Below are 18,513 nucleotides of genomic sequence, written 5' to 3' on the forward strand. Positions count from 1 at the left end.
GCCTCCCCTCCTCCATGCTTCCTGCCCCCGCCGGAGCCGGGGCACCGCGGAGCCTGTCTCGCGGGCTCGCATCCTCTGCCCCATCCGCCGTTCCCCGGAGGCCGCCGGCTTCCTTCCCCACCCCCCCACCCCCGCGTCGGCGGGGCTTTAGGCTCGGGTTCGATCCCGGGAAAGACCGCTGCACGGAACTTCCCTGGCGGGGCGACCTTTCCCCATCTTGGGGACGGCTCAGCCCGGGGCGGGGAAGTGCGAGCAAGTAGTTTGTGAGGGCGATTTTACTACCTGCACGGAAATTATTTCCGATGAGCGAGAGCGGACAGCCTCATAGGTTGAAAGGATGACATGTCAGAGGCCACGAGGAACGTAGGGAGGATGGACAGAGCCGCTAGCTGTTGAATTAGTGTTGGGTGACTACAATGTGCAGTATTCCTATGTCCCTTCGCCTGTCTAGGGGAGCAGGCAACTGCACCGTGTAGCTTGTACCGAACTTCCATTAGTTATTCGTTCCCAGCGTCCCCTGCCTAAATCTACATACTCTGATTTTAGATCCAAACCAATCTCAAGTGGTTGGTTTGAATGAAATATTTAAATACAAACATGTAAAAACTACATATAATTTATCCTAACCTTTTTCTCATATGTTGCTCGACTGTTAAGATCAGCACTTACAAAAATGTTTGATGAATTCTGTAATGTAATTAAAAGCCAACGTTTTTTTTTTCTTTTAATAGTAGCAATTGGGACTACCATACTTCTACGTGTTCCCCAGTTTGCTTTCACTCCTCCCTGTCGTGTAATTTCCTCTTTTTAAAAATGTGCTCCGTTGGCATCTGTCAACTCGGACTTTTCCCACCCCTTCTGTGCAAGTTATTTTAAGCTTGAGATGAGTGTGATCCTTTCATCTGTCCCTAGTGTTCAGCATGTCCAGAGTTAGGTCATGGCAACTCAGAATCTTCAAGGAAGTATCTAAATCTAGAAATGGTGTCGTTAGAGCCTGCTTGAAAAGCAAATGCTTCAAGGTCTGATTCAGACCTTTGGCCATATATCTGGAAGAAGCCAGTGTTGTAGGAGGAGGTGGTATGAATGAAAAATGAATCTAGGGCCTTGAATTTTATTTCCAGTTGTTCTGTTTTTTTCCCTCTTAATGTACTATTGGTATGCTGAACAAATACTTGTAAAAACTGAGTGGCCCATTTATATGTCCCTAGCCTTTCTCTGGGAGTAGAATTTTAAGTAAATATTAAGATTATTGGACACATTGTGTCTTTCCCTTAAACATACAAACATTTTCTTCTTAATTATATACCACAAGTTGGGTCTGTAAAATACATTTTCTTATGTTTCAAGGTGAGCTTTAAAAAAATCTAACTAAAATTTTAACTTACATGTCGAATCAGTACCTTTTCAATGGAAAAACTCCAATTCTTCAATACTAGTGAATAAAAATACTTAAAACGAAATTATTTACTCAAATATAATTAATCTTGAAAATCTTGAATGTTATTGCTTGATTTAAAAAGAAAGAAAAAGAGCCAAATAGAAACCCATCTCTTATTTGAAGCTTTTCTCAGATAACTCTTTAATTAAATTCATCTCTCTCTCCTCATAGCACTCTGCACCTTGTTGGAAGCTTTTTAGTACTTACATAATCTGCTTTATAATGGAGCTGTTTATGTGTGCCTGTTGTGCATTTAATCATGAGTTCCAGAAGATGAAAATTATGTCTTACTAATTTTTGTGTCCCCAACAGGGCTTTCCACATAGTAGGTATTCAGGAAATTTTTGGTGAATTAACTGTTGAATTTAAAACCTATCTATTATTTTTAACTTATCACCCTGAAAGTATGGTCTCTGAACAAACATTTGGGTTCATAGATATTATGGAGGTGTGGAGAAAGTGGGAACAGAGAAGTATAATTTTACTATGACTGCTCCTCTCAAAAAAAAAAAAAAAGTTGGGTTGTCTGAGAGGGATGGGCAAGCCATTTCTTTCTACACTGTTATTTTCAATGGTAAGGTGATTTAGTGTATGATCAGTAGGTACATACAATGATGTAAAATTGAAACCTTGGAAAGCCATTTTATATTCTGAGCCAAGGAAGTTATTATAACAATTCATGTACAGGTAAGAGGTGGAAGATATACTGATGAATGGTAGGGGGAAAAAAAAATCACTTTTTAATCTGCCTTTTTAAGAAGTAAATAAGATGATTTAAAAAAAAAAGATACTCTCATGGCAGTGATTTTTCTCCATAAGAACTGAAGGAAACTTCCTATATAATTTTATGAGCTATGCTATTATTTTATGTATATATTTTATTATAAATTCAACATGTTTAATATTTATTGAATGTCAGCCATGTGCAGCATTCTGTGGGAGGACCAAGATTAGTTAGACATTTGTATTTCAAGTTGCTTATAATATTAACAGGAAGCATATGACATACACAGAAAACTATAGTAGAAATAAAGTATAAATGATATAAAAAATAGCCTTTACATATATAACAGAGTTTAGAGGGTGGAGAGAGGGTTTTAGAAAAATGATGTTGTTTGAACCAAAGGTTGGTTAAGCTTTGTAAAGGTACAAATGATTGGAGACTGTTAATCAGGTTGGGGATGGGAGGAAAGAAATGACAAATGAAGATAGAGAGATAGGCAGTGTTCAAGGAGTTTCCAGTTTCGATTAAATAGCTGTATTTGGCTAGAGCAAAAAGTAAAGAAATAGTAGGTGGCAGAGATGAAAACGTGTCAATAGATCAAGACCAGATAATGGAGGACCATAAATGCCAACCTGAAGAAGCTTTTGGAGTTGACTTGTCTATTGAGGAACTATTAAACATTTTTATGTAGTTAAGTGATGGATCACACCTGTGGTTTAGGAAAATTAATCTGTCAGTTGAGTGCAGGATAAATTAGATGAGAAAATAGAGAATGCTTCAGAAGGTGGTTGTTGCAGTTTGGATGAAAATATTTAATATCCTGGACTGGGCTCTAGCAATGGGAATAGAATATTGCAAATAAAGAACAGGATTTACTTGGCAATTGATTGAATATGGAGTTGAGAAAGGAGTCACACATTATTATCGCCTTGGCTGTAATGAGAATTCAGAATCTATTAATATATATATTTAATCCATTGGAAGAGAAAACATGAAGAGTCAGTGTTGGATCTGCTGAGTTGGACTTTTTGGCCCCCCATTTAGATGATCTGCTCCTTAATCCTTTTCATGTTAAGTTTTGAATACATTTCTAACACTAGTGTCTGACACATAGTAGCTATGCAGTAGAAAATTGTTGACTGACTGAAACTAGGTACAAAGTATCTAACAGACAGTTATTTCAACTCTCAAAAAGGATCCAAACTAGAGATGAGAAAATTATCCACAAATATCCTGAGATGATATTTGAAGTGAGGTAGGAGTATGAGAGTCAACAAAGAAAAAGAAAATTTGTCCAAGGTAAGAATCTTGAGGAATGCCCCATAATTAAGGGAAAGGAATGGAATGAGTTGACACTGAAAAAAGACAGAAGTATGTAGGAGGGATTAGAATTGGCCTATAGTTGGTTTCAAGAAAGAGTGAATGTTCAAAAACAGTGTGAGTGATAAGAACTGAGAAAAGGCTCCAAGTTGATGTTGTTTTGTTAGTATGTTACCCAGTATATTTTCCAAAAAGCAGCTTTAAGAGGTGGTAGATATGGGAAGTCATTTGTAAAGGCTAAGTGATAATGAGTTAAGTGGAAACAGAGTTTACTATGTATAGTCATGTTATATTCCTTATACTGTTTAAAGATCTGTAAATTAGTGTGGATTTATTTAAACATTTTAAAAATGTTGTACTTTACATGGAATGATGGAATAACACGTTATTTTCTTGCCTGAGAATAATTTGTAATCTCACCATAGTGGTTCACATTTCTTTGACATTCCTTTTTTTTAATGTCTTTGTGACTTAGTATAGTAACTTTTATTTTTGCAGTATCTGTCATGCACAGTGCTTTTAGGAATGATTTTATCATTTTACGTGGCATTTTGCATAAAGGACATTTTTTACTGATGAATGGTTTTATGCCTTTTATTTACTATTAGTCTTTGTGAATTTGGGATTTCTCTAGGTATATGTATGCCTCTGATTTCACTCTTAATTTCTAGAGTTTTGTTTCTCTATAAATATGCCTTTAGCAATATAGCTGTCTTTTTTGTATTTTTAAGTCCAGAAATGGTTTCATGGATAAACAGTAAAAAAATAGTACATTTACTTCTCTTTGCAAGTCAAGGTAGAGTGATAAAATATTTTTCTAAGCTGGTAATCATGAAAATTAATTTTTTAAAAGTATAGATGATAGATTAATTAGTTCAATATATTTTTTATGTTAGCATTCTATTTATTTTGTATATGCTCATTTTTTTCATGTGGGAGAAAGGCTAAATTCACTATCCTTGCTAGGGTCCTATTCTGAGGTCTCTAACACTACTATTTGGAAAGTGATAATAACCTTAATTTAGTTTGAGAAAAATAGAGTTTTAACTTTCACAGTGGAACGTTGGAGCTTCCAGGTGCCTTTGGGAAAGATTGTGGTTGGTTTCTCCAGAGATTTCAGATCACCTGAATTTGAACTTGGCAATTCTGGAGTTATTGGTGGAACCACAATACCCATAAGAATTACCTAAATTTTTAATACCCACTCATGGAACATCAGGAAGACTGGAGAAGGAAATTTATCTCTTTTGGAAACTCCATGTTAATTTTAGATGACCAAATGATTAGATAACTATAAGGAAAAATTTAATTTAAAATACTTTCCTAGACATTTGTCTTAGCAAATAGCTCTTTCTTGTGGAGGGAAAAATAATAATAAATGAAGATAAAAAGTCTATTTTGTTTCTAAAATTCTATGTTTCTTTGAAACTAGATTTTGAAATATACCCAGTATCATTGACGTCTAAAATACGTTATAATCATTCTATGTAACTTGCTTTTCTTTAGTTTTTAGAGCATCATATGTTCTTAAGGTAGCGATTTTAGGGTTTGAATGAACTTGTTAGTTTTGTCTAAATAGGTGGCCTGAAATACCATTACACATGCTGGCCGAGATATGGATGCTGGCTTCAAATTGCAGAGTAATGTAATTCTCTCACTGCATCTGTTTATACAACTTTTGTCACAAGAAGCATTCTTGGAGTTAAAACTGAGAATCAGGATAGTGGTAAATGGTAGTAGTTAAATTGAGCTGGTAGCCATGATTGGCTGTACTTAGAAACTCCACAGTTCTTCTGACTTTTTGTTCACAAAATGAATTTTTTCCATATGTGCTCAGTATCTGGCCTTCTCTCTAAAGACTGTTTTTGCTCAATTTTGTCCGTGTTTATGACTTCTATTACTATTTATATACTGTTGGTATGTGTATATATATATATATATATATATATATATATATATATATGCCACATCTTTGTATCTCGTTGTTTATTAGACACCTCTACACGCATAGTTAATTCAAACTCATTGAGTTCAAAACTGAATTGATTGTATAATTCTTAATAATTATCATGAGACATGATGGTTAATGTTTAACCAAAAGCACTTCTCTAAAAAACTAAGATTTGGGGTGGTTGTTGATTTCCTATGAATGCATAGTTGGGAAGAGATGAGATGCAGAACACCATTATATAGAATATCTACCGTATAGACATAATAACCTCATGAGCACAGATAATAGTAAAATGTAATAAAGTAATTAAGTAGTGAGCAGTTTTGATTATCAATACCTCTGTTTTAATATAACTTAATTTTAAGTTTATATAATTTAATTTTTAATAATGGCTATTTTAATAACTGCCTCACAAAGTTGCTAAAAAATTTAGTAATCATATCTCATGTACTGGGGCTCCCAGTACACCATTGGATTAATAATTGTCATTTATTAAGAATTATTGATATCAGTTTATATTTAGCTTTACTCCCTTTGTCATATTTTTAAAATTTAATTTTAATCCTGTCAACAGTTTTATAAAGTGGGTGACACTATCTCTATTTTACTGACTCATAGGATTAAATAATTTATCCAAAGGGATGAAACTCAGTCTCTAAAATCCTATTTAAGAGCAGTGGTTCTCAAACTTCAGCTTGCATAAGAATCACCTGGAGAGTTTACTTTTTTAAAAATTACTGGGCCCACCCTCAGAAGTTCTGATTCAGTAGGTGTGGGGTGGGTCAATAATTTGCCTTGTCAAGACTTTCCCAGATGCTGCTGCACCTTGAATAGCATCACCTTAGAGAGGAAGTATGCAAACTCTTTATATAAAGGGACAAATGATAAGCATTTTAGGCTTTCTGCAGGCCTACAGGCAATATCAAAGATATTACATAGATAAAAGAGAAAATATATATGATGAGTGGGAACAACTGTTTACAAAATTTTTATTGATGAAATTCAAAATATAACATTAATTGATCACAATTTATGGTAATATGGGTCGACTACTGAAAAGACTGTAATTCTTTTTATGAGATAGCATTTTACTTTATTGGGATTCAGAGTTAACCTATCATCAAAATTGCATATTTATATTTGTTAATACAGATCTGTAATATGATTTTTATGGACTTTGTCTTTGAAACATGCTTTCATACAGATAAGTTGCTATTTATACATAGGCATATTATTTTAATGAGCATATTCATTGTATGGAAGACATTTACAGAATTTTTTTCCATGCTTCTCTTAATAGTTAGCATACTATTACACTGCAGATTTACCACTTCCAATTGAAAGTTAGGTGGGAGTTTCTCAATTGCATAGTTATATGTATTTTGATATATGCACTTGAAATGAGATCTGAAAAACACTGCTGGAACTATAGTTAAGCTTGCAAAATGTATCTGTTGCAAATTTGTATGTGCATAGATATTTTTCTTCTTGTTTTAACTTTTTCTAGCACATAAGTGTATAAAACAGATTATTACTTGTGATACAAACAGTTGTCAAAATGACTTAGCATAGTTTGAGTTTCCATACAAAACAGTTATCAAAATGACTTAACATAGTTTGAGTTTTCTTGATTTTCAGGTCAAATTCCAGATAACATCAAGTCTGCCACAAAAATCTCATTTCCTAAGCCATTCATTGTTTGATAATAGGAGTTGGCTTTTTTTATTCAGAAATTTAAGTCTCACCATTGAGTTAAAAAAAATCACAGTAAAACTGTACAACTGCTAAGCCATTAAACTGCTGTGTTATAAGGCAAGTCAGAATATTCAGCTTCTATTTCTTATTAAAGTGTACAGAACTGGTGATGGTTATATCTGTGAGAGTTAACGAAGCTGATACTATTGGTTGCATAATACATGATAGTTTAAAATATTTTCCCTGTAAAATACCTGCTGATGAATAATATAGTGAAGAACCATAGGCTTTAAACACCTTTCATTGTCACAAACTTTATAAGTTTATTCAACTAAGACTTTTTCTGTCCCTCATGTATTCACAATCACTTGTAACACATCTTATCAGATTCCACTTCAGGTTGTACTGAACTGATATTTTTTCAACTTTGAAAATATTCTTGCTTATTTGTTGTTGTATGCAGACTCTTTATAGAGGCTAATTCTTCAGTCACTTCATGTTCAGCATTGACTTCTCAAAAAATAACACTAAGCAGTATCACTCATATTTGTCAACTCATCAAGCACAAAAAAATTCTCAAATTCGTTTACCTTGTATTTTAGTTGAATATTGATATTGCTCCCAGTGTCCTCACCACTTCAAGTAGCTATTCTCATTGAAAGGCTATTCTTAAACAAGCTCCATTTTCTCCCCCCAGGAAATATTTCTTTGGTTGCTGTAGTTAAAATATAATATAATAATTCACCATGAGTAAGCACCTTTCCTTGTTTGGCTAACAAATGAGCCACACAGAAACTTACTTTGTAACTTCATTTTCCTTTTTTTATTTTAGTGGAGAAATTCTGCTGGGATGAGATACTTTGTTTATATTTTCTAATTTTCTCTGATGAATTTTTAATATGATGAATGTTTAGTCTGGTAATGTAGGTGTATGTTGTATTTTTCTAGTGTAGCTATAGTGTCATTGCATAAAATTGTGGTTTTTCATCTAAATCAATAGCAAAACAATCCGTATACCACTTTAAATGCTTAACATTAGAAGTACACTTTTGTTTTGACATGATGGTGAAAATGAAATGGTGTGGTATGACAGTACACATGGTACTTGAAACACTAGACATTCATAACTGTGTCATTGCAATTTGTAGTGCATCAAACAGCAGTGTGTATTATGAGAGTGCCACATAAGGTTCTTGTCTCAACTACTCAATTGTCATCATAATGTGGACACAGGTATAGACAATAAATAAAGGAATGAATTATGTTCCAATAAAACTTTATTTATAGACACTGAAATTTGAATTCCATATAATTTGCAAACCATGAAATATTCTCCTTTTGATTTTATTCAACCATTTACAAATGTGAAACCATTTTTACCTGTGGGCTGTACAAAAAACAGGTGATGGGCTATACTGTGCCAATTCCTGTTGTAGAGTAATGCTACACTACCTCACATTTCCCCAAGACTTTATTTCTCTGTTTCCTAGATCAGTGAATAGCTTCACCATCCATCCAGTCAACCATTCCTAAAACCCAGAGTCATTCTACTTTTAACATCCATTGAGTTCCTGAAGTTTTAACAGTTCTACCACTTGAATCCATTCTCTCCTCTTTTCTCCACTTTCAGGCCTTTATCACCTCTCCTTGAGACCATTTCACTACTACGTAACAGATATTTTTTCTCCCAGCATTCATCCTCTTTGCGTTTTCACATGCTGCTAGAGTACGCTTTCTAAAACATGAATCTGATCATTCTTCCTTAGATATTTTTTCAATGGCTTTCTAGTATATATAGCAGGGTTTCCAAACTCAAATGAAACTATATGATTTAAGAGAATAAATATCTTTTGACACAGATATACTTTTTTCATATTAAATCTAAAGGAATATTTTTATTTCCAAAAAGATGCATGCTTACTCTCATTGTTCTTGAAAAATGTCTGTCTTTCATTTTCTCACCTTTGATAAAAGACAAAGCTTAAAAAATATTTCTCTACAATAATGAAAACATGATGAATGACAGCTAACCCTGAACCTCAAGGTAGGGATACAACAGGAAATGGGGGGACTGTGGCAAACTACAGAACATGTGCCCAGTCTAAAAGAGGGGTTCTCTATTCAGCTCCAATCAGTTTTGCCATGTGGAATGTGAACCCAAGGAAGCCTGAGTTTTGGGGTGTTCAAAAGAAATCAGAAATTATATTTATATTTGATTACTTCAAATTGTTGGTTTTTGGAATTTGAGATCCAGGTCCTCAAACAGTAACATCGTGGCTCTGTCTCTTTCTGTCTAGGTTAAGGAATTGAGGGTCAGTAAGGTTAAGAGACTTGCTCAAATTTACACATTTAGTTAGGGGCAGTGTGTCAGATCTAGAATCTTGGTTTTCTAACTCATGTACTAGGGTTCTCTTCATTATACCAGGCCAGCCTCAATTTGTACATGAAAGAAAGAGCAAGCAAGCAAGCATGCATGTGCATGTACACACATGCACACATGTGAACAAGCTAATACCAAGGACTTATTCAAGTAAATAGGTTAGTGGAAAACTACTGTACTTCTAGAGTCCAGGACCTCATCTCCTCACTCTTATTGAGACCATTTCTTAGTTGGCCTCTCTGATACTAGACTCTGCTCTCTAGTCTTCTCTATATACCGTGACTAGACTAATCCTTTTTAAATGCCTCGGCATTGATTACATCACTCTCCTATTCAAGAATCTAGTATTGCTTCAACTTGCTATCATATTAAATCTAAACCCTGCTTAGCTTTCAAGAGCCATAGAAATCTGCTACCTCTCTTGTATTTCTCACTGCTCTGCTGTTCGTCTTCCTTTGATAATCTCACTGTCCCCTATTCTTCATCAGTGAAAGCACCAGTTCCTCCTTCTACAGTAACTTCTGTTCTCCTCTCTTCATCATTCTCCATGAAGACAACTTCTGACCTCTCATACTGACATCTTATTTCTCAGGACTCCTCTCACTTTGACTCCCATAACACATCCAATAATGTAATTTTAGCCACTCAATGTTTCATATTTATTGTTGGCATTCAGTAAATACTTGTTTGTTCATGTCATAGAGTCACTACAGATTCAGGTCAGTCTTCTAATTTAACAACATTATTCTATAGTGAAGATAGATAGGCATGTTCATCATAGACCTTGCACATCAGCAGCTCATGGGCCAAATACACTCTGCAGATGGATTTTCTTAAGAAAGTTTTTAGAAATTTGGAATTAGTTGTCACCATTTAAATATCAGGAAATTTCTAGTAAAAATCTTCTTCACCAAATTTCCTTGAAAAATTAAAAATTTATGCTCCCTAAGTCCTGCATTCCCTTTGGTAACAAGCAATGATATTGTCCTTTAGGCAGTGTATGAGTTCCCCAGTTTATTACTTCTTCCTGTTATCTTAAATCCTACAAATTTCATTCATTAATGCTCTATATGGGGGAAAAAAAATAATCCACCTGGCTCTTGGAAGTATTTGTGTTTGCAGTTTCTGAGATTTCTATTATAGTTTTTGAATTACCTAAGAAGAGTTCATTGTATTCAAAATTGTGGTCAAATTGAATTTATTGTTTGAAAATTAATAAATTTATTCTAAACTTAAGAAATTATTGTGAAAATTAAATCATGCAGCTAGGCAAGAGCAAAGTTAACTACTTATGATGTATATGGTCATCAATCATCTTTAAACTGAATTTTCAATTGACCAGAATGGTATAAGAAATGAAATAGAGGGTAGAATCTCTGTCTTCCATAAACTGCTAATGTAGTATATAGCCTTTGACAAGTTATTTAAGCTCTTAAACCCCCATTTCATGTATATTCTGAAAGTATTACATTATTATTGAGTCAGAACCAAAAAATAGATTTCAAATAAAAATGGAAGATGGGAAGATGGGGAGACCCAATTTCATAGGGAACTAATATAAATGATAATATGGAAGCCTTCAAGCACAGTTACCTATTAAAAATTAGCCCCCAAACCAATATCTATTGTATTTTTTCTTTCTTTTTTTTAAATTTTTTTTTATTTTGGCTCTCAAGCATTAAATATACTTTTAAGGCAAAATGATGGCATAGCATTTTAAAAAGTCATCAAAGTGCAGTAGGGCTGCTGCATTGTTTGTAGAAAATTTTATTTTCTTATATATTACAAAGCATTTCCTAACATACAAGAATTATATAAAATTATTTAAAATAGGAATATAAAAGGATTATGTAAATCCTATAATTTTAATTATTTAAAACAAAAAATTTAAATTATTTAAAAAGTTATATTAAAAAGATTTATATAAATTTATAAAATAATTTCAAATAACTAGTAAGTTCCCCAATTTATGGGTGGAGGTTTTGTTTTTCATAGTCAGAAAATATAAACAAACCAGGAATCATTGTGCTTTAATAAAAAATTGCTTTCAAAACTGTGAGAAAGTCACACCATCTAAGATTGTTTTTAAAAGAAATTTGTCAAGTTTTATTAAAAACTGTTTTCTTTAACTCTTCTGAAAAATATTCCCCTTGAAGATTCCTCAAGTAAATCCAATATAAAAGATGAGACTAATCATTACAAAAAAGCAAAACTTACATTGATATATTTATTTATGCTCTACAAAAATACAAATGTTGGTTAAAGTTTAAAACTATAAGATATTTTGCCTCAAAAATGAAATCATTTAGAACAAAGACAAAATTTATATGAGCTGATTAACTTCCTTTTAGTTGTAAGAATGCATTTTTGGGGAGGGTGATGCTAAGCTCCAAGAAATAATAACTGTCCACTGTGTCACGTTTCTGGCTTTTATATGGTTTGTACAAAGCACCATCAGTCAAATCATAAACATAAGACTACCATATTAGGCATTACAGAAAGTGAAAAAATAAGTAGTGCAAGTAGTCACATTGTTTTGCTTTTGAAAAGCTTAACCTGTTACTGGTAGATAAAGAAATAATATAAAATAACAGAAATGAATACTAGAAACAGATAAGACCATAATTCTTGAAAGAGAAAACACAGACCTTTAAGAATTTAAATGATGGGCCGGCCGAGTGGCAAGTTGGTTAAGAGTTGGCTTGAGGGCGCCAGCTCTGAGCATCAGGGCCCCGGTTTGGATCCCACATATGAGGGCCAGTGACGCTGCACCCTACAGCTAAGATGGTGAACAACAGCTTGACCTGGAGCTGGGCTGCTGTAAGTTGCTGGCGACTGAGTAGGCTGCAGCTCCTGCTGCAGTGGGCTGCCATAAGCTACTGTGAGTGGTTGGCAGCCACCGTGAGTCACCGTGAGCAGCCTTCCAGAGGCTGGTGAGCTACTGCCTCACCCGGGAAGAGCGCAAGGATCACAATACCAACATGGGCCAGGCCAGTAAAGTGACGTCCTCCACAACTAGACTGAAGAACAAAAGGACAGTAACTTGTCTGTTTCCCTTTCCCCAATTCCCCAATGCTGTTCCTCCACCACCACCCAATTCCCCAATAAAATCTTAAAAAAAAAATTAAATGAGAGGATAGATTATATTTATTTTTTTCAGTACCTAGTGTAGCTTCTCTGGAAGGCAGCTATGCTCACCACTATACCACCAATGCTGTACTAGTGTAGCTTCTCTGAAATACACAAGTGCTTATTATACATAATGATCTGGAAAATTTCCCTAGAATTCATTTACTTAATCAATTAAACACTTACTAAAAGCTAGGGTGGGTACCCCATCCTTGGATTACACGTGAGATACCATGGCAGAGACTGCTCCCTGGTACATTTCATTGAGATTTTTTGTTTGTTTGTTTTTGTTTTGGTAATGTATTTAGATCTATAGACAGTTGTTAAGCTAGTACAACTATCTAACATGGTTGGGTTATAAAGTCATCCTTGAAGAGCTTATATCTATACAAAGCAAGATGCAGGCAGTCCTTGCTTTGCGCAGTTCTGATATGCGTGAGATCTGCGTGAGTTTTATTTAAGACTGTAGGTTTTAAATAACAGGCAGACTGCCTGTTCAGTGCAAAGAGCCTGGACTTTGAAGACACCCATGTCTGGATTTATCCCAACTTTGGCACTTATCTTTCTGCATAAGTTGTTCAGCTTCTGAACTCAACTTTCTCATCTATTAAAATACAGATGATAATAGCACCTGTTTTACAAGGTAGTTGTAAATATTACATAACATAATATTCATATAAATTTCCGTTTCTATTTTCAAGGCTGAAAATACAATCATTTTGGCGAAACTTTATCTTGTAGTCAGGGTTAAAATCAATCAAAGGACATAGTGCTATTTGTTATATTATTTTAACCAAATCATGTAGCGAGTATGAAGTTATGATAGCAGATTATATTTTCCAAAGATGGCCACAGCAATATCTCTTGCCCCACATATTCTTCTAGAACTTGCAGCTCCCCACTGAGAGTTGGGGAGTCCTCTTCCTGTGGAATCTGAGCACGCACATGACTCACTGGTAACCACTAGAATGCCACAGAAGTGACGCTGTGTGAGTTCTAAGGCTCAGCCTTAAAAGGCAATGCTGCTCCCACCTTGTTTGTTGGAACACTGGCCTGGTTGGAGCGCTGAGAAGCCTGGGACCTGCAGCTGCCATGCTCTGAGGAAACCAAGCCGCATGGAGAAGCCCCAGATCTCAGGTGGGCAGTCCTAGCCTTCAAGTCCTTCCAGGCCATTCACCAAACCCTGAGAGAATGAACCATCAGACGATTCACATGATACCAGTCCCGGCCATTGAATCAGCCCGAGAGACACTCTTAGACTTTGAAACTCAGCGTCGATTCTCCAGACCTGGTGGAGCAGACAAGCCATCCTCACTCAGTGTGCCCTTTGTGAATTTCTGGTTCAGAGAAGGTGAGCACAATAAAATGGCTTTTGTTTCATGTCAGGAAGTTTGGGGTGGTTTGTTATGTGACAGTAATAATTGGAACAGTTATAAAACCTGAAAGATACTTTGTCTCAGTAAGAAACAGATTACTATTAAAACTCATCAAAATGGGAACTACCTGCTGAATAAATGTTTACTGAGTTTTCCTTTCATTTCAAATGAAGATAGCCTAACAGAATTTTGTCTAGGATGTAGGTAGCATTCCCCTATGGTTTCTTTAGTTGTTCTTAATTTGGCATTAATCCCCTTAAAGAAATATTCATTGACTGTCTTAGCTGCCAGAAAAGAAATAAGCATGTTTAAACAAGGCTGTAGGTTTCATTATATCTGTATGGCAAACTTTACCTGTTTGGGTAATAAAAAATGTCAATCAGTATAATAATAATATAAGAATAAGTATGATTATAATGACAGTTATCACTAAAATTATGCATTTTTTAAAACACAATAGCCTAATAAAACCTGCTAATAAGAAATGAATACCTGTACTGGCTTCTCCAGTGGCTGTTATCCCTGATATTAATTTTAATATTAATCTTATAACAATAACCTCATATAAGTATATTTGGCAAATTATTTTGAATATCTTTATCACTTTTTGGAAGACAGTGGGTTTTCTAAGTTTATTACCACCGAATGATATAATACTTTGTCATATAATTACCAGGGGATTTCAGTTATATAGTGCTTAGCATTTTCTAAAATAATAATTCTAGTGGGCACTTTTTATTAAGATTATTACCATGAGAAAACCCATAATGTAATAACATTTGGATTGCTTATGTTTTTGTGTGTGTGTGTGTAAATATAAATAATTACATATATTCACACAATGCTTTAGGAAGAATACACAAGAAAATGTTAACATTTATTGCTTCTGGGAATGAACTAGGATATTTAAAGGTAATTGCCACTGAAATAAAATTAAATCTAAAAAATGTTTTCCATACTTTGAGAATTACATTGAATTCATCTTTGTATCTGTAGCACCTAGTGTAGTGTTTGGTGCTCGGTAGGCAGTTAGTTTGTATTGTTGGATGAATAGCAGTTTGAGATTATCTTCTGAACCTATTATTCATCTTATACATAGCATTCATGATCTGAGTGAGAGTTTATGATATTGTTCACTAAAAGAGCTAATATTGTTAGTATTTTCTCACATAGCTCCTCATTTTTCTAAGAAGGCTATTTATGTATCTATATCAGCCTAGATCCAATCAGAAGACCAACCAAGTTCGTATGTGTACGTAGACATTCTGACAGGCAGCATGAAGTCTGTAGATCGTAGAGCAGAATTTATTACTCATAGTACATTTTAGTGTGGGTTAACCTGCACATGTAGCAGGGTTGCACCACAGGAGAGGAGCCTTAAGATTATGACACTGAGAGCTTGTATAGGGTTGCTGGCACAACTGCCAGCCAAGATACATGCACACACACCCTTCATCTTAACTCTGGAATTAAACTTATCCTCCCTAGGGAGGGGAAAGGGCATATGTAGGTTTGTTACGCTAAATATAAGCTAACAGCAAATCTCTAGAAAGAAGAGGGGAATTTTTTACTATCTTAGAAGTGTCTCCAGGGAGGGAGACTTATATTTATCATAGAGTATCAATTTTTTTTGCTCAGAAGGCCCCGACCATGCAGGAACACCAGGAAATCCAGGGAGAATTGTTTCCCAACACACAATAATTTAAATAGGGGATGTTTAATGTAAAAAATTATTAAGCAATAACAGGAGAGTAACTTTAAAGGTAGACAGCAAACTCTGCAGGGTACTGAAGTCCTGAGGGAGTGTATCCAAGGAAGGAGAAACTTCCGTGGAAGGGTTGGTTCTCATTAAAATTGATACAGTTTCAGTGCTCTGGATGGCACAGAAGTTCACTTGGTTGCCTGGGCCAGAGCTGATCCGCAGTCACCAGACCCGCGGGAACAGCTCTTTAGAGAGCATGCGAGTTGTGGTGGATGGGCAGGCACACAGACATTTGAGCATGTGGAGGAATCTGGGGCACCGCTGCAGGCACTGCTGGGACTGGGAGCTGCAGAGGCCCCCTTCTGCAGGAACTCAGCACACTTCTGTATACACTCTGGGCCAGAGAGGCCCTGGGGGACCAGCCCCACAGGACCTCCCTTGTGCTCACTTCCAGGGATATGCAGATGGTGTGGGAAGCAGTGACCTGAGCAGACGTAAGTCGCCTGAGGCTCTTGGACACACTGCCGCTGTGTGAGTTGAGAGCTGGAGGAAATATGCAGTGAAAGCTATGACTTGGAGACACGTGGCACTGGAGAAAATCATGCTGGAAGGAGAGCATCTTCCTTTTCAGTGCTACCCATTGTTCTCTACAAAGCTTGTATCACACCACCTGGCAGAGAAAAAAATATGTAAAGGGTCCAGATTAATTTTTGTAGTTCAGGCAAGAAGGGTGAATTTGGAGCTGAGAGACAAATAAGTTGATAACTGACTTAATGTTTCTTCATCCTATTGCTTGAATTTTATTTCTTTTAAATTTATGGTGCATCGTATCATATTTTAAGTAAGGATATGATCATGCTTTCTGTTTCATTTATTTAATTTTTAGCTAAATTCTCTTGTGTTTTATCTTCATCCTAAGCCTCTTTTTGCTTTCTGTAGCAGTGTCCTGGGAGAATATTTCCTTTGTGGGTTCATAAATGATAGTCCAGATAATATATTTATTAGATTTTAAAATTTCTTAATATATTCCTTAAAATTTGCCCAGGCTGGTTTGCAGGCACATACTAGATATAATGAGCTGGAGCAGGGCATATACATTTCAAATAGTTTTTTTTTTTAAATATTTTTATTGGGGAATTGGGGGAAGGGGGACAGACAAGTTGCTGTTCTTTCGTTCTTCAGTCTAGTTGTGGAGGACGTTGCTTCACTGGCCCAGGTTGGCACCATCATTGCGCTCTTCCCCGGCGAGGCAGATCAGTCGCCGGCTTCTGGACGGCCACTCACAGTGGCTGCTGGCTGCTCATGCTGGCAGCTGGCTACACACGGTAGCCCATGGCAACCCACCTGCCATCGCCGGCGACTCACAGCAGCCCAGCTCCAGGCTGAGCTGTTGTTCAGCATCTTAGCTGTAGAGGGCAGTGTCACTGGCCCTCATATGTGGGATCCGAACCGGGGCCCTCTGCCATCCCAAGCCAGCTCTTAACCAACGCGCCACTCGGCCAGCCCTCAAATAGTTATTTTTATGTTTATAGAGTTGCTCTTCTGTTAGGACTCAATTAGCTTACCTGTACAGAAGTGTAGGTTTGAAAGTATGTATACAGTTTTCACTTTCCAGTGTCTTCTGGAACTCTGTGTATAGAGATCATTCCAACAATTCTTCCATACACAAGCTGTTTGTAATGACAGATTAAACATTTTCATCAACATCGTTCTGGCATAATTGTTGAGTCTCTTTAAAATTCTTTGACAAATGCCATCAAGCTTTGTTGAGTTATCTAAATTAATTTTCTGAGTTGGCTTAATATATGCCGGGTGTTGACCACTATTTAGCATTAGTATCTTAAATCTTTCCATTATTGGATTGTTGAGGAAAAAAATCACCCTAATTTTTTCTTGGTCATTTCTGAGACAAAGAATTTATTAAGCCTGGATCTCAGTTCAAATCGCTGTCTAATAAAAAAGGCTGGTGTATGAACTTATTAGCAATTTGTGTTATTAGATGCTAAAGCTATATTTGACAACTATAAACCAGTGAAATAATTCTTGGACTCTAGTGAAAAGGGCTTTTGGCATTATGTGAAATAAAATTATAAACTGTCTTGCTCTTATCCATCATGCTTTAATACTGTAATTGTGAAGATCATCTGTCAGACTCTTGGCCCTTTAATAAAACATGACAAGCAAGACTATAGCATTTCTGGTTCAAACTAAAATAGACTTTAACTCCATTTAAGAATGAATGAAAAATGACTGCTCAAAAGTTTTAATCCAAATTCTGAAATAGAGAAAACTTCAAGTGAAACACAGTCATTGTTTTTAGCATAGCCTATCTTAATAAAAATATTTCTTAATCATGGCAGTTTGCACCATAATTTGTAATAAAAGATGTAAATACAAATAACTCAGAGAGCAAGGTAGGTTTCCAGGATTTATTAAGTTTCCTCTATAGAGAGCAGTGTAAGGATCCAGAATTTCCTTTCCTACAAGGATTTCCCATCTAATAGTAGAAATAAACTAAAAGACTTTTATGAATCCGCGATAACTACAAAACTAGCCAAATAAAAAACTCAGAAAAAATAGAAGATTTTGAAGATTATGAAGTTAAATTTTGGAATTCAACCCCTTGGTGTATAGTTCAAACTGTTTAACATATAGAATAGGCTGATTAAATTCAGCTAATCCTTTCCTTTATGTTTCTATAAACTCTTAAGTTAGTATTCTTTTTTTTTAATTGGGGAATTGGGGATATGGGAACAGTGCTGGGGAATTGGGGGAAGGGGAACAGACAAGTTGCTGTC

General features: G+C 35.5%; 1 protein-coding gene across 1 annotated transcript in view; it reads left to right on the plus strand.

Annotated features, from left to right (window-relative positions):
• The first annotated feature begins 13,813 nt into the window (after positions 1–13,813).
• Positions 13,814–18,513, plus strand: part of RAP1GDS1 (Rap1 GTPase-GDP dissociation stimulator 1) — a 122,521-nt gene continuing 117,821 nt past the window's right edge. Inside the window, exon 1 of the mRNA XM_019661641.1 lies at positions 13,814–13,988. Within this exon, the coding sequence (XP_019517186.1) occupies positions 13,829–13,988 (160 nt within the window). The 5' untranslated portion in view covers positions 13,814–13,828. The remainder of the gene's footprint in view (positions 13,989–18,513) is intronic.

Source organism: Hipposideros armiger, unplaced genomic scaffold, assembly GCF_001890085.2.
Source record: "Hipposideros armiger isolate ML-2016 unplaced genomic scaffold, ASM189008v1 scaffold_357, whole genome shotgun sequence".
Lineage (NCBI taxonomy): Eukaryota > Metazoa > Chordata > Mammalia > Chiroptera > Hipposideridae > Hipposideros > Hipposideros armiger.